General features: G+C 51.6%; 1 protein-coding gene across 3 annotated transcripts in view; it reads right to left on the bottom strand.

Moving 5' to 3' along the window:
• Positions 1–17,065, bottom strand: part of ABCC6 (ATP binding cassette subfamily C member 6) — a 68,516-nt gene that overhangs the window by 11,974 nt on the left and 39,477 nt on the right. For all 3 annotated transcript variants that reach the window (XM_032460973.1, XM_014554538.2, XM_006179082.3), the window contains 8 exons: positions 15,008–15,083; positions 13,209–13,335; positions 12,867–13,043; positions 10,670–10,837; positions 9,581–9,755; positions 8,282–8,357; positions 5,867–5,987; positions 3,790–3,997 (listed from right to left, as the gene is read on the bottom strand). In XM_032460973.1, coding sequence (XP_032316864.1) covers positions 3,790–3,997; positions 5,867–5,987; positions 8,282–8,357; positions 9,581–9,755; positions 10,670–10,837; positions 12,867–13,043; positions 13,209–13,335; positions 15,008–15,083 — 1,128 coding nt within the window. The remainder of the gene's footprint in view (positions 1–3,789; positions 3,998–5,866; positions 5,988–8,281; positions 8,358–9,580; positions 9,756–10,669; positions 10,838–12,866; positions 13,044–13,208; positions 13,336–15,007; positions 15,084–17,065) is intronic.

The raw sequence follows: 17,065 nt of genomic DNA, 5'->3' as shown, positions 1-17,065 counted from the left end.
ACTGAACAGTGTCTCCCTCATCAAATTAATCTCCACCAGGAACCTCAGAACCTGTGACCTTATTTGGAAATAGGCTCTCTGTAGATGTGTTTAGTCAAAGAGCTTGAGATGAAATCATTCTGGATTTAGGATGGGTTCTAAATCCAAGGACTAGTGTCCCTGCAAGAAGAGGAGAGGATACACAGAGACATGGAGATGAAGATGATGTGAAGACAGAGGCAGAGACTGGAGTGACGGACAACACGTCCAGGAAAGCCCAGGATGGCCAGCACCCAGCAGAAGCTGGGAGAAAGGCATGGGATAGTTTCTCCTTCAAGAGGAACCAATCTTGCTGACACCTTGATTTTGGACTTCTGGCTTCAGAACTGTGAGAGAATAAAAGTTCTGTTGTTCTAAGCTACCAAGTTTGTGGCCATTTGTTTTATGGCGGCTCTAGGAAATAATATACCCCCTTCCTAATGCCAATCTACGTACTTGGAATGGGGCTAACTTCACTCCCCACTGTTTCTGGGGTGGGGAACATTTAACCCCTGGCCAATCCAAACCACTGCAGTTGCTTCAGGGATGAACACATGACCCAAGTCAGGCCAACGAGAGTGAGACCTGGGACTTTGCTAGGACTTTTGGGAAAAGGTGCTCACTTTTTTGAGGTGGCCAGGCTGGAGCTATAGGATATCATCTTACCACCAGGGCGAGAAGTCTGCTTGGACAGGAAGCTACCACAGAGGAAGAAAATGAAGCCAACCTGATAGCATTTGTTAGACCCCTGGATCCAACCATACCTGAAACTAGCTACCTATGGATTCCAGTCCCAGAAGCCAATAAATCCTCTTGTTGCTCAAACTAGTTTGAGATATAGTTTTATATAGTTAGTATATTACAGCTGTATAGTTAATAGCTATACAAATTTCAAACAGAGCAGATTTCACAATAAGGAAAGTTAATAGGGATAGAGGGGCATTACATAATGTGGAAAGGATCTTCTACAACTAAAGATATAAAGAAGGAATCACAATGAAATGGGCAGGAAAGGGGGAGACACAGTACAGTCAAGACCCACACCCCCGAGTGGGTGACCCACAAATGGGAGGATTTACAACTGCAGAGCTTCTCCCAAGGAGCACAGTGTCTGAGCCCCGCATCAGGCCCCCCAGCCCAGGGGTCCTGTACTGGGAAGATGAGCCCCAGAACATCGGGCTTTGAAGACTAGCAGGCTTACCTTCTGGAGAGCCAGAGAGCTGTAGGAAATAGAGACTCCACTCTTACAGGGCACACAAAACATCTAATGCAGAAGCAGTAATTTGAAAGGAGCCTGAGTCAGACCCACCTGCTGATCTTGGAGAGGCTCCTGGAGGAGGAGGCAACGGGAGCTCACCCTGGGGATACAGATGCTGGCAGCAGCCATGCTGGGTGTCTCTCCACCACAAGGACAGTGGTGCTGGCAAGCAGCATTTTGGAGTACTCTCTCAAGCTTGTCAGCCTTGGGACCCAGCCCTGCCCAGCAGCCTGTCAGCACCAGTACTGGGACGCCCCAGGTCAAGCAGCTGGCCAGGTGAAGACACAGCCCCACCCACCAGCAGGCTGGCTGCCTTACGGCTGTCCGAGCCTCTAGACACCCCAGGACCCAGCCCCCCAACCAGTGTGCTGGCACTAGCCCTCAGAACCTCAGGGCCCCCAAGCCAGCCATTGGCACACAGCCCCACCCAACAGCAGACTGACACCAACTCCAGGACACCCAGGGCCCTGCAGCCAGAGACCTGAGGACCCAGTTCCACCCACCAGCAGGCTGGCACCAGCTCCAGAAGAACCCAGACCCTAGAGCCAGTCCGTCAGGAACTGGCCTTACATACCAGCAGGCCAGCACCAGATTTGTGACCAGAGCTGCAACAAGCCACCCTGGGACCTGGCTCCACACGAGTGGGCCAGCACTGGCCTTGGTATGCCTGGGGCTCTGCAGCCAGCCGCCTTGTGGCCTGGCCCCACCAGAAGCAGTCAGCAGCCTCTGCACAAGGCAGGGCCTAGCAACCAACCAGACTGGGGATCGGTCACAGCCCACCAGACCAACCATAGTAGCCAGCTAACAGTCAGACAGAAGGGCCCATGCATCCCACATACAGGGCACCCCTAGAGCATTGAGGTCTGTGACAAGAGGGGTGTGTGCAGCTGGGAAACACAGGATGTCTCCTACAAAAGGCCACTTCTCCAAGATTAGGAAGTACCAGCCTACCGGGTACATAGAAATAACAATATATCACTCAATGGTGAAAAGCTCAAAGCATTTCCTGGACCAGTAACAAGACAAGGGTGTGCATTATCACCACTGTTAGTCAACATAGTATTGGAAATCCCAACCACAGCAATCAGAGAAGAAAAAGAAATAAAAGGAGTCCAAATTGGAAAAGGAAGACATAAAACTCACTGTTTACAGATGACGATACTATACATAGAAAATCCTAAAGATGCCATCAAAAAACTACTAAACCTATCAATTAATTCAGTAAAGTTATAGCATACAAAATTAATATACAGCAATCTGTTGCATTTCTATACACTAACAGTGAACTATCAGAAAGGAAATTAAGAAAACAATTCCATTTACAATCGTATCAAAAAGAATAAAAGACCTAGGAATAAATCTAACTAAGGAGGTAAAAACCTGCACTTGGAAATCTGTAAGACCCTGCTGAAATTGAAGATGACACAAGCAGATGGAAAGACATACCATGCTCATGGACTGGAAGAATTAATACTGTTAAAATGACCATACTACCCAAGGCAATCCAAAAATTCAATGTAATCCCCACCAAAATACCAATGGCATTTTTCATAGAACTAGAAGAAATAATTCTAAAATTTGTATGGAAACACAAAAGGTCCTGAATAGCCAAAACAATCTTGACAAAAGAACAAAACTGGAGGTAACACACTCCTGATTTCAAACTGTATTACAAAGCTATAGTCATCAAAATAGTAAGGCACTGGCACAGAAGCAGACACATAGCTCAGTGGAACAGAACAGAGAGCCCAGAAATAAGCCCACATTCATATGGGTAATTAATCTATAGCAAAATAGGCATGAATATACAATGGGAAAAAGACAGCCTCTTCAGTAACTGGTATTGGGAAAAGTGGACAGCTCCATGCAAAAGAATCAAACTGGACTACTGTCTCACACCATACACAAAAATAAATTCAAAATGGATTAAAGGCTTAAATGTAAGACCTGAAACCATAAAACTTCCAGAAGAAAACATGGGAGATGTACCACTCTGGTGTGGGATGTTGATCATGATGGAGGTTATACACGTATGGGGTTGGGGGTACAAGGGAAATCTCTGTACCTTCTGCTCAATTTTGCTATGAGCTCTAAAAAATAAACCTACTTCTAAAAAAGGAAGAGAAGATGGGAGGTGACGATGGTGGTGACGTGGTACAAGGATTTGACTCCTCTGGGGGTGGGGTGCTGGAAGTCACCAGCAGTCAGACCTTGGAGCTGTCCTCTGCTTGGGGGAGAGGCAGAGTCCAGCTGACCTGCTGCTCCACCCAAGTGTTCAGCAGCCCCAACATTTGGGGGCCAAGATTTTGCATTTGTTGATGAGGCTGGGAGAGATTCTGAGGGTTCCAGAAAACTGGGGATGTGCCCCACCCCCTACTTCCCCAGCCTCACCTTAAGGATGCAGGTCTATGTTTGGACCCAGGATTCTTGCTCAGATGTTTAGGGAGAACAGGGTGATCCAGGGAGCACTGAGAAACCCTTGGGTGGAGCTAGAGGAAGGCCGGCAAGGGTACCTTGGAGGCAGCCCAGGAGCCCGAAGACCCAGCCTCGCAGAGCGGCCTGCGTCTGCCGCCCGTCCACCGTGGGGTCGTCTGCCCACAGGCTCAGCCAGTAGCCACGGCAGAAGGAGGCCACTTGCTGGCAGAAGAAGAGGAAAAACGCATAGAGGCAGAGTGGGGTGCCCACAGCTCGTAGGTAGGTCAGGTACATGGCGGCCTTCACCTGTAACACATGTAGGAGAGATGGAGGCAGAGAGAGGCCCCTGGAAAGGCAGGTGGGGTTGGGGGGAAGGCCAGGTGAGGCTCCCAGAATGTACCAACGGGGCATGCGGAACCACCATGCAAACCTCACAGGTCCTCTCTTAGCACCTCCCCCTACTACTACATGCCCTGTCTAGCCTCGGGAGCCCCTCCCTCTATGGCCCCTAGACTGCCAGTGGGACCCTAAAAGGTGATAGGTTTTGGCACTTTCTGGGTTTGAAGTGATTTGTTGAACACCTACTATGGGACAGGCATGTGTCTTCATCCTCATAACTCTCACCTATCAGATAAGGAAACTGAGGCACAGAGAGGGTAAGCCACTTGCTTAAGGTCTGGTTCCTACAAATCTGAAACTCTCCACACAGCTGCAGTCAGAGTGAACTTCTGAACACATCCACCTGACCCCATCTCGCTGTTACTGACCTGCCCTTGACTTCTTCCTGCTCTTAGAAGAAATTTCAAACTTCTTGGACACTCCTTGACCTTACCCCCTACTATCAGCTGGTCTCATGTGATCGCTTTCTTTTCCCTGGCACTCCAAGCTCCTTCCCACCTCAGAGCCTTCACACCTGCTCTTCCCTCTGCCTGGAATGCTCTTCCCTTGCTCTTTCCCTGGCTGGTTCCTTCACATCCTTCAGGGCTCAGTTCAAATGTCACTCCTCAGAGCATCCTCTCCAAGGAGGGCCCTGACCCTTGGTTGTTTCCTATCTCATCGCTTTCTTTATTTCCTTTGTAGCATTTATCATTATCTGATATTAACTTATTAGTCTCATTGTTTTCTGACTGTCTCCTCCCTCCACTAACATGCAATCTCCACCAAGGCAGAAACTTTGGCACATAGTGGGGGTTCTGTAAATGTTTTCTGAGTGGATGAGTGGGTAGATGGTTGAATGGGACAATGAGTGGTTGGGTGAACAGGTGAGTGGATGGGTAGATGGGTGGGTGGATGGATGAAAAAGTGAGTGGGTCTGTAGGAGGACAGGTGGATAGATGAGTGGATGGATAGATGGGCTGGATGAGTGGGTAGATGGATGGGTAGGTAGATGGCTGGTTGGTTGGCTGGTTGGTTGGTTGGCTGGCTGGCTGGCTGGCTGGCTGGCTGGCTGGCTGGGTAGGTGGATGGATGGATAGATGGGTGGGTGGGTGAGTAGGTAGGTGGATGGATGGGTGGATGGGTGGGTGGGTGGGTAGGTGGATGGATAGATGGATAGATGGGTGGGTGGGTGGGTAGGTGGATGGATGGCTGGCTGGTTGGCTGGGTAGGTGGATGGATGGATGGATGGGTGGGCGGGTGAGTAGGTGGATGGACAGATGGGTGGAAGATTGGATGAGTGAATGGGCTGATAGTTGGGTGAGATGAACAGATGAGTGAGCAGATGGGTAGGTGGATGGATGGGTGACTAGGGCGATGGGTGGAAAGGTAAATGGATGGATGAATGAATGAGCAGGTAGGCAGGTAAATGGGTGGGCAAAGCAGCCTAAAAGAGAAGAAACAGTACCAGCTTCAGATTCAGACCATCTGAGATTTAAGTCCCAAGTTGGTCACTTGCTAGCTGTGAGAATACAAACAATCTCTAAACTCTTTAAGAACTCATTTTCTTCATCTCTCAAACAGAGCTAACACCATCAAATTTTAGGGAGGTTGTGAGCAGGTTGTAAGAAGTATGAAGTGCCTAGAATCTTACTTGGCACACAGTAGGTATTTAATAATAAAGGTGAGCCCTCCACCCACCCCACCCCTCACCCAAGGCTGCATCTGCCCGGAGGTGTTGAGCCCCCAGGGGTAGCAGTAGCAGTGGCTGTAGAGGGGGGAGGGAGCCGCTGGCGTTACCCTGCCATACTGCAAGCTGTCCTTTCCTTTTGGCCGTCCTGATCCCTCAGGATCATCTAGGGAAGGCCCTGTCTGGGCCTCTGAAGTAGCGCTGTCCTTCTCAGGGACGAACTTCATGGACCTGTCGTCAAGAGGAAACGAGGACATGTCAGCGTCTCTCTCTGTGACGGAGTGTGCCCAATCTCATGGCCACAGGTAGCCACTGAGCTCTGGGTACACTCCCCACTGGCTCATGCATTCAACTAACATCTTGAGCACCACTAGGTCCTCCCTCTGTGGTGCCCAGCTAGACGCCATCCACTATCCTGGAGTCGAGCAAGCCTGCTCTTCCAATACCCTTCCACTGAAGGGACTCATCCACCCAACTTTGGAAGTTGGTTTTCAGAGTTTTCATTTTGGTCTAAGCTTTGCTGCATTCAGGTTGCACCTGCTGTTTACTCACAGATTTTTGTCAGTCTAGGTTGTCAGGATGTTAATTCTGCACAATTCAAATGCTCAAGACTTCTTGAATGCTCCTCTATCTGTGGATGAGTGGGCCAACAACTTCAAATATGAATTGCCATCTGCTAACTGTGAAACCATGGGCAGCTGACTCTGTGCCTCAGTTTCCTCAGCTGCAAAATGGGGATAATCTATGTCTATCTATCTGCCTATCTGCTTATCTACCTACCTACTTACCTATCCATCATCTATCTGTCTATTCATCTATCAATCTATCATCCATCTCTCTCTCTCTCTCTCTCTCTCTCTCTCTCTCAATCTCTGATATCGTGATTCATATTAAGAAATACAGGTTTGGTCTCTGACCCCATCCCTGGCACAGAGCTCCTAAAACCCTTCTAAATTCCTAAGTCATAAGAGAACTAGGAGCATCTTATGTTCTATTGAGGGGACTCTGGGTGGGCTTCTGGATGGCTCCTGGACACCAGAAAGATTAAGCCACAATCAGATGCTTGGAATTTTCACCCCACCCCCCATTCTCCAGAGAAGGGAGAGGGGCTGGAAATGTAGTTAAGAATTGATCACGCCCACATGAGGAAGCCTCCATAAAATCCCAATAGTACGCGATTCGGGGTGCTTCCAGGTGGGTGAACACATCCACATTCCCAGAGGTTGATGTACCCAACTCCACAGGGACAGAAGCTCCTGTACGCGGGACCCTCCCAGACCTTGCCCCGTATATCTCTCCATCTGGCCGTTCTGTATCCTTGATCACATCCTTTAATAAACTGGTGAATCTATGTGCTTCCCTCAGTTCTGTGAGCTGTTCTAGCAAGTTAATTGAACTCGAGGAGGTGATGATGCCAACCCCTGATTTGTCCCCAAGTAGGACAGACATTTTGGGGAACCTGGGGACCTGCCACTTGTGACTGGCATCTTAAGTGGGGTGGGAGCAGTCTTGAGGGACTGAACCCTTCACCTGTGGGATGTGACATTTTCTCCAGGTAGACAGGGTCAGAATTGAGTTAAATTGTAGGACATCCTGCTGCTGTGGAGGCTTGCTGGGGCGGTGGTGGGGCACCCACCTGGTGTCAGGAGTGCTGTGAATGTTGTACAGTGAGAGTAATGCAGGGAGAGAGGGAAGGCTATCAGGCTTTTCCAACAATACTCATCTACCTCCATCCATCCACCTACCTACCTACCTACCTACTTAACTATCTACCTACTCTCTCTCTCTCATCTGTTTACACATCTATCTATCTGGTCTTACTCAGGATTACTGTGCACTGTGAAGACAGTGGGACTGCCCAGTGTGTGACCCAGGATGCGCTTGGTCTTGGTGGCTGGCTGGGACGGGAGGAACGGGGCCCGACCTCAGGGACCCTCAGTTCTCCCTGTAGTCCCACAACAGCTGGTACCTAAGCTCACACTGTCTGGTGCCTAGTCATCTGTTGTTCTGTTTTACGTCACTTTCCATGAAAAAGGAGACACCACGTGGCCGGGTCCCCCTGCTGCAGACAGCCCCCTCAGTGGGTCCAGCTATGGTCTGGCTAGAGGGGGCTGGAGAAAGGGGGACAGCAGGCCTCCTCCTGCTGACCCCCATCAGCACCAAGTGAGGGTGATGTCACTCAGCATGAACGACAGGGCCTGACAGACAACGTAACCACTGTGGGGTGGATCCTTCTCTGGACCTGGCCCTGCCTCACTCCGGCAATGAGGCAACTCTGACAAACTTCAGGGCAGTCATCACATCGGCGGGCAAACTGGTCATTCGTGAACAGGACATCTGGGGACTGATTCATTTTGGCCAACTGACTGTCACATAGTTTTTGGTGCTGCAGCCGAGCACCGTGGTGGGATTCAGCAGGTGTTCAATCCAGGAGGGCTGTGGCCGTGCCCATCTGTCTGCGACGCAGGTGGCAACTCAGCTGCCCTGCTTCTGCCCTCCCCAGCTCAGCACCACAGCAAACTCACCTGTCTGGGTCCCCCTCAGGCCTCCCGCCTCCGGCAGAGCCTCTGGGATCCTCTGCGCTGGCCAGGGGTTCTGTTTCTGCAAGGTCAAGGGGGCACTGTCACTCGATGGGGCCAGCACCTCGAGGTCTGGATGCTGGCTTTCACGCCCACTGGCTGGGCAGCCTCCACTCGCCGAGCACCTGTTTCCTCTGACCTGGCTCCTGCTCCCTCTCTTCATCCTCCCTGGGTTCCTCCAGAAACATTGTTCGTTCATTCACTTATTCACTCAGCAAATAAAACTGAGCACCTGCTGTGAACCTGAGGCAGGGTAACAGCAGTAAACACTGCACAGCACAGCTCTGGGTTCCCCCGATACCCTTACAGTTCACTGTGCCTGGAATGTTCTTTTCCAGGTAGCTCTCACACCACCTCAGGTGTCATCTCCCCCAGGAAGGACCCTCTGCCCACCGTCTCCCAGGCCAGGAGGGTTCCATCCCCAAGCTCCAGGATGGTGACACCGTGAATCCACACTTAGGTTTTCCCCAGGGTGAGTCAGTGCCCAACAGATGTCCTCAGAGGAGGGGGAGCCTGAGACTGAGGGGACCTGGCCGTGAGTCCTTGCTCTGTGATGGAGGGGCGGTATACGCCTACGGATGAAAAGCCACATGCTTTACAGCCACGTTGCTTGGGTTCAAATCCAAGCAGGGCCACTTAGGAGCCAGGAAAATGTGGACCAGTTCCTTCACTTCTGGCCCTCAGTTCTCATCTGCAAAATGGAGGTAACTGCTGACCTCAGAGGGGCAAAGTCGTGATCAAACTGAGGTAACGGAGGTGCCTCTGGCTGTTCTTTATCACCCACTATGGCTGAGCTTGGACTGGTGGCTTCACTTCTGCAACACTGTCATTTTTCCAGCGGGCACTGTGCTGATTAGAAGCAGCCCTAGCTGGCAGGTTGGGGGCCTCTGGCTCCAAGGCACCAAATGACCTTCTTTCTCAGTCTCTGCAGCAGTTACAAGCAGACTCTGGAGTTGAACACACCAGAGTGCTAATCTTGTGACCTCGGGCAAATTATTTCTCTCTTTGGCCCAAGAAGCTCATCTGTAAAATGGCACCAACAATGGGAGATGCCTCACAGGGGTGTTGTGATGATCAAATGAGACAATGGATGATCATAGAAGCACTCAGCACAGACCCGATGGCTCTGGGCCTGCAGGGAGGGTGTGGCCAGAGCACTCCACTCTTGCCAGTGGGACCCCTGCAGCCTTCTTCCCAAGGGTAGCAGAAGCCAGGCACAGAGAACCAGCAGAGCCCAGCCAGTACCTCCTTCTCCTCCATTTCCTGGCTGTCTGGCTCGATCCAGAAGGCCCACCAGGGCCCCCTTCCTCTGCAGAAGCTCCTGGAAGGAACCCATCTCTGCAATGGCCCCATCTTCCAACACCACGATCCAGTCAGTCTGGGGCAGGATGTGGAGCGTGTGGGTTACGAGAATCCGTGTCTGGGCAGGAAGGGAGGGAAGTTACACTTGTGTGCTTGGCTGGCCTTCCAGAGCTGACATAGAGGGGGACAAGCAGTGTGCTCCTACCCTTCTCGGAAACAGAATGTCCACACAGAGAAATAAAGGGGCTCCTTCAACCTGCCTGGAACCCAGGAGACACGGAATTCACCTGAACCTGGCCAATGACCTGAGGCAGAGCTGTGGTGAAGGAGCAGGAGACGAACTAACTTCCCTGATGCTAAAACTGTTTGCTGATTCTTTCCGATTAAGAAATCCTATAACTTGCTTTCTCTCCCTTACTGCTTTTGTGCTAAGCAACCCCTAAACTTCTTCCTTACATTCTTTACAATAGCTTTAACCCAGAGGCTATGCTCCAGGAAGAAGGTAATGGGCAGATCATCTCAGAAGAATGGACAGACCCTCTGCAGTTCCCCCACAAGTCAGAAAGATTCATTGAGGTTAAGAGGACTGTAGCAGCACCCTGTGAAGCGCCCTGATGGTTATCACCTTTTCTGTTCCATTCAGTTTTTCTATAAACCATCAACACCCCAACTCCAAGATGGATTCACAGTCTCAAAGGCATTAGCCTGTTGTGACTCCCCTTTGCCTGGCAAAGCAATAAAGCTGTTCTTTTTTCTCCCAAAACTCTGCCTCTGAGTCTCAATCTGGCTTTTAGGGTGCAGAGGCAGGTTTTGCGGCAACAGTGGTAGTTTAACCACAGAGCCATAAGCAATAAATGACTGCCACTGTGGACCACTGAGATTTGGGGGTTGTTTGTTATGTAGCATTGTCACAGCAAAAACTGACCATTACAAAGAGGAAGGTTGGACTTGATGAGGGTGGGTGAGACAGACTTGGGTTAGGACTTTCTCTGCCTTTGACCTGTGACCTCTGACATATTTTCCCAAACTTACCTTTCCCTGGAGCAGCCCATCAGGCCCAATGACCTGGTTGAAGACATGCTGGCCAACATGGGCATCCAGGGCCGCTAGGGGGTCATCCAACAGGTACACAGCAGCCTTCCTGTACACAGCCCGGGCCAGGCTCAGCCGCTGCTTCTGGCCCCCAGAGAGATTCATGCCCTGTGACCACAAAAGAGAGACAGGGACCTGGGTCTATACCTGCTGGGTGAAGCCAGTGTGATGGGGGCTATGTCTGCTCAGCAGAGTGACCTACAGCTCACAGTGCCTGTCCTCCAGAGCCACCTCCAGCTTGAAACACTTGCTCTCAAGCCAGCATTCCCCCAGCCTGGTTCCTTCCCTTCCCAGCCAAGCTTCCTGGAACTGTCTGCACGACTTCTCCCTCCGCTTGAGTCTGGCTTCACTCCGTTTCTCCACTGATATAGCCTTCCTCGAGGACACCAGTCACTCTCCTGTTGCCTAATCCAGTGGTAGCTTTTCAGTCCTTATTTTCATCCATTTATTTGTTCCTTCCACTCATATTTGCTGCATCGCTATTGTGCACCCAGCAGTGGGGACACAGTGATGAATAAAACCCTGTACCCACTCCCATGGATCTTTCACTCTAATGAGGGTGGGGTGGGAGACAAATAATCAGTAAGCAAACAAGTGAAATACATCACCTGTAGGATGGTGTTATGTAGAATAATAATAAAGCAGGGAAGAATAATAAAGCAGGGAAGCGTGTAGGATGTACCGACGTAAGCAGGGTTGCTGTGCTGGGTAATGTGGTCAGGGAAGGCCTCTCTCCACTAAGAGACTTGACGGGATGAACCATGTGGATTCCTGAGAAAGAGCTTTACAAGTGGAGAGAACAGCAGGTGCAAAGGCCTTGAGGTGGGGAGCATGCTTTGGATTTTCAAGGAACATCGTGGAGATCCATGTGGCTGGAGAGAAGCGGGAAAGGGGGAACATGATGGGAGATGAGTTAGAAATAACTGGGGGTCAGATTGCAGGGGATACCTTGTCAGTGATGGTCGGGACCATGGCTTTGACCTTGAGGGAATGGGGAGACCCTGGAGGGTTGTGAGCAGAGGAAGGACGTGAACTGACTGACGTTTGAACAGAATCCCTTTGGCTCCTGTGCTGGGATTAGCCTATCAGGGGTGAGGACAGAAATGAAGAGGGCAACCAGGGGCTCCTGCAGCCATGTGGGGAGAGTTGATGGTGGATGGGACCAAAACATTCTGGGTCTGACTCAAAGGATTTGCTGATGGATTAGACGTGGGTGTAAGAAAAAGAGAGGAATCAAGTATGACCCCAGGGTTTTGAATCTGAGCTCTATAAGGACAGAGATTCCATCACCTGGGATGTGGCAGGTTGGCGAAGGGGCGGTAATGGGAAATCATGTCTGGTTTAGGATGTGACCCAGCTGGACAGACGCAGAGGGCAGCGGGCACCCTGTTCCTCCTGAAACACCCTGCCCTTGGCCACATGATGCCTCATCCTCCTCCCTAGATGTTTCTTCTCAGCTGCTCTTCCTGGCTCAGCCCACACAAGGGCTGCTCCAGACCCTTTCCCCCTCCTCTTCTCTCCAGAAAACCTCACCCATTTATGTAACTTTAACTCCCACTTTTCCACTCTCAATTCCCTAATCTAGGGGTCAGCAAATGTTTCCTATACAGGGCCAGATAGCAACGATTTTAAGCTTTGTGAGGCCTCTAATCTCTGTCACAGCTGCTCATCTCTGTCCTTGTCATGCAAGAGTAGTCAGGCACCACAGGTAAAGGAATGTTCATGTGGCTGGATCTCAATAAAACTTTATTTACAAACCCAGATGGTGGGCCGGATTTGAACGGTGGGCCATAGTTTGCTAATCTCCACCCAACCCATAGCTCCTGTTTATCGGACATCTCTGCCCAGACCCTTTGGTGAGGTCCAGAGAGCAGAAGCAATCTGACACAGAAAGGCAAGGCAGACGCCTGCACTGCCTCTTTCCCAGGTGTTGGAGATTCCCTTACCACCAACCCCTGCCATGTCTCCCTGCCTCTTCTCTGTCTCTCTTTTAACCATTCATTCACTAATGACTATTTATTGAGCATCTGCTATGCGCTTGGCCCTGAGCTGGGCCCCCATCTCCCCAGTGTCCCTCCCAATGCACCACCCTCAGCCACAATGCCTCCCTGTCCCGGGAAGGCCTTGAGACCCTCACCTGCTCCCCAATTTGGGTGTGGACTCCTGCGGGGAAGCTGTCCACGTCTGGCCACAGGGCACAAGCCTCCAGGACCCTCTCCAGCCACAGAGGGTCTAGCTCCTGACCGAAGCACACGTTGTCCACCACGGACATGTTCTGGACCCAGGCTTCCTGGGGCACGTAAGCCACGGGACCCTAAAACACAAGGAGGCTGATGGGGACGGAAGTGGGAGCAATGCTGGAAGAGTGATGGGAGCTGGGCTCTGGGTGGTGGTGGGAGGGGGCGGAGCCTGGCTGGGAGGTATGGAGGAGTGGGGAAGGGGGAGTCTTTCAGGACGAGGGGTGAGGGCTGGGCCTCACCTTGATGCCCACAGAGCCCTCCACCTTTGACAGTTCCCCGAGAAGGGCAGACAGCAGGGAGGACTTTCCTGCGCCCACGGGACCGACGACAGCCAGCAGGCAGCCCTGGGGCACAGTGAGGTTGATCCTGGCAACACAGAAGGGGCAACGTGTCCCTGGGTAGGACTCAGCCCAGGTCTGTGCAGAATTGGTGAATCCCAGACAAAGCCGGCCTTTCCTGCTGGTGACTCACTCAGGGGGTCACTAAAAGGATGTCTGGGGGCAATCCTTCCCTCTCCTGATCCTTGTCTGGTTATGCAGGCAGCTATCCTGCCCAACGCACGTGCATGTGATCATACCCACACACCCATGCACACCACTCAAGTGCACACACTCCTGAATGTTCCCACTTACTACATCACATAGGCACACACGTACACAGATGCACACATATGTGCACACACTCACACGTCATACAGATGCATACCCTCACACAAGTACACACGCATATGCACATTGCATGCGTACCACACACGTGCACACACACATGCACAGACATATTCACCCCAGTGCATGCACACACATACTCTCACTCTGCCCGTGCACACACATACCTCTGCACGCACGTACCTGCACTCACACAGTTTGTTAGGGTTGGGGGTTAAACCAGCATCCCCTCTTGCTCAGGTTGTTTCCATAGGCTCCTCACCACTCTCCTTGCTTCTGCCTTCGCCCCCCCCACCCCTGTCCACGTCCCGCAGCCCGTCCTCCACACAGGGTCTGAGGGGCCTGTTCAAACCCAAGTCAGACCATGACACTCCCCTCCCGAAGCCCTGAGTGGTTCCTGTTTCACTCAGGGTAAAAGCTGAGGTCCTGACAATCATGAAGGACAACCAATGTCCCATTGCTTTGTCCCTCAGCTGCACCCACAGCCACGCTGACCTCCTGTTTCTCAAACACACCTGGGGGATTATACTCTGCAGGTGTCATTTGGCAACATCTAGAGATATTCCTGGTTGTCACACATGGTCGGGGCTGCTGCTTGTGGGTACATACTGGGGGGGGGTGCTACAGTGCACAGGACAGCCCCCACAACAAAACTATCCAGCCCCAAATGTCAGTAATGCCGAGGTGGAGAATCTTGGGTCTAGACATACTCCTGCCTCAGGACCTTTGCACTTGCTCTTCCTACTGCCTAGAAAGCTCTTTTTCTGGACATTTGCAAGGCTCATCCCTTTCCCTGATTTTGACCTCTGTTTAAATGCCAGGCCTTTCTTCCCTGCACATGCCCCTCCCTCGACATCACACTCTGCCCCCTTACCCTGATTTCTCGTTTGTGTGGCTCCCCCAACCCCATCAGAACATCAACCCCAAGAGCCCAGGGCCCTCGTCTGTTTTCTTCACCCTATTCCCAGTGCCTAGAACAGGGCCTGGCACATGGCAAGTGCTCAATAAATACTATGAAATGAGTGAAGGACAATCAACACAAATACGGCCCAGGGTGTTTTCTTTCCTTTCAAAGGGAGTTTTAGGGTTGGCTGGGGTTTTCTGCCGCAGAGACCCAGCCAGAGAGTTGGGGGCTGGAGATGACAGTGATCTGGGGACTGACACAGGAGGGGCAGCTGACGAGGCTAGGCCCTGGGCCACGCCTCCTTTGGTGTCACCTTGTCCAGCATGGTGATCAGAGCAGTGTCACCTCCCTGATGGGCAAGGCTCAGATGCCCTGTTCCCCTTCCACTGGAGCTTTTGCTTTCCCAGCTTCCCCACCCCACCTTGTCAAATGTCAGCAAGAAGGTGGTTACCAGGGAAGCCACGTGTACCTGTGCAGGCAGGGAGGGCTTTCCCGGGACCAAGCAAAGGTGCCTTCCTGTACTCTGATGCAATCCTCTCCGGCAGCTGCAGGGCATAGAAGTCCAGTTATACGAGATGCTCCAAGAGACCCCAGGCGGCAGGAGATCTCTCCCACTAAACAAAACCGTCCCTCTATTCCCTGGCTTGGGTGTGACCCTGCGGTGGTCACATTCTCTACCTGACAGATGGGAATACAGTATTATAATTCAGGGGTCGGCAAACCATGGCCCAAGGGCCAGATCCTGTCTGCTGCCTATTCTTGTAAAGTATTCTTAGAACACAGCCAGCCTCATTCATTCCTGTATTTCTGACTGCTTTCACAAAGGCAGAGGAGACCAGCTATGACAGAGAACACAGGGCTTGGGAAGCTGGCGTATGGACAGGTGGGTCCTTTACAGAAAACATTAGTGGGCTTCTGGTACAACTTATCATCCGATCTGGGGCTTTGGAGGGTGAAGGGGGCCTTATTAACTTCACTGGGACCACAGGTGTAACCAGGGGCATATGGTCTCCCTCCATTTCTGGGTCTCAGATAGTTTATCTGCATAATAAGGGAGGAGCCAGATTACTGGTCCTGGACCCTGAATACACATTTAGAATCACCTGGAAAGATTTTTTTTTTTTTTAAAAAACACAACGGCTCAGCCCAAAGCAATAAATCAGAACCTCCTTGGGGGTGAGGCCTGGGAATCTTACATCTAATAAGCAGTTAACACCTACTGACACCCACTGGGCTGGACGGTCTCTAGGGGAGGGTTGCAGACAACACGCAGGACGCTCAGTTAAATCTGAATTTCGGATGAACAATGAGGACATTTTAAGGATAATAATGCCCCCACATACTGCTGGGATATACTTATACTAAAAAAAAAATGATCCTCTGTGTCTCTGAAGTTCAAATTATTATTTGTGAATCTGGTTACTCTGGGGGGCTTGTCCTTTCCTAGCAGTCTGGGGGGTGGGGATGCTTCTCCATTTCCCCATCTGTGAAATGGGGGTGGGTCGCAGAAGCAGTGACCCCAGATGCCGTGGGGAGGGAGCATGAGGTCACCACTACGGACAGCACTTTGAATGTGCTGGCTCGTGGTACGTGCTTGGTCAACATTAGCTGTTGGTGTTTGTATTAATCTCACGGTCCCACATCTTTGGGGGAAGAGCAGGGGCTGGGATGAGGTGGGGGAGAGCGAGGCTCTGGCCCCGGGCAGGTGACCAAGTGTGTCAAACTCATGAGTCAAACAGCACTCAGGGGTCTCTGGTCCAGCATCCAGGGGGCCCTCCTGTGGGGATAAAGGCACGACACTCCAGACCCTAAGCTATCTATTGGACAGCTCTGAGAGCCAGGGGCCTGCTGTGTCTCGGGGGCCCTCAGGACAGTCCCTCTGGAGGTGGGGCACAGCAGTGGGGAGCAGAGGCCAGAAGCATGGGCATTACTGCCCAGGGCCACACAGCCAGGAGAGGCAGGCCTGGAATTTTAGCCCAGTGCCCAGTTCTGAACGCTCGCATCACACCGACTTAGCTGAACAAAGCTGCGCTCAGCTGAAAATGGGCCGGAGCTGGAAGTAGCCTCAGAGACACCAATTTGGGGTTATTTAAAGGCCTCTTTGCTGACTTCTGTGGGGTTCTCCCTAAGTTCTAATAATACAAAAATGCACCGGAGGCTGATGCTGTGCAGGGCCATAAGTGTGACGCTTCAAAGGACTCAATGAACCCTCGCCACAATCCTGTCATCATGTCCATTTTGCAGATGGGAACACTGAGGCTCAGAGAGATTAATAACTGGCCAAGGTCACCCATCTTGGGGTCAGTGCTGGGGCCGGAATTTGCATTCAGGCACAAAAGTCACAGGATATACTTTTAACCACCATGCAGGTGATTCTGAGATAAGCGGCTCAATGCTTCCTTAGTTACAAGGGGAGGGTCCTGACCTGATGACGGGTGCCCCTCCCACTGCAGCAGCTCAGTTTACATCACAGCCCTGGAGGTGTAGGGTTAGAAGTGGACAGGGCAGGCAGGGAAGCCCAGATCAC

The sequence above is a fragment of the Camelus ferus genome, chromosome 18 (genome assembly GCF_009834535.1).
Source record: "Camelus ferus isolate YT-003-E chromosome 18, BCGSAC_Cfer_1.0, whole genome shotgun sequence".
NCBI lineage: Eukaryota > Metazoa > Chordata > Mammalia > Artiodactyla > Camelidae > Camelus > Camelus ferus.
The sequence above is the reverse complement of the archived record's forward strand: the minus strand, read 5'-3'. Positions and strand labels throughout refer to the sequence as shown.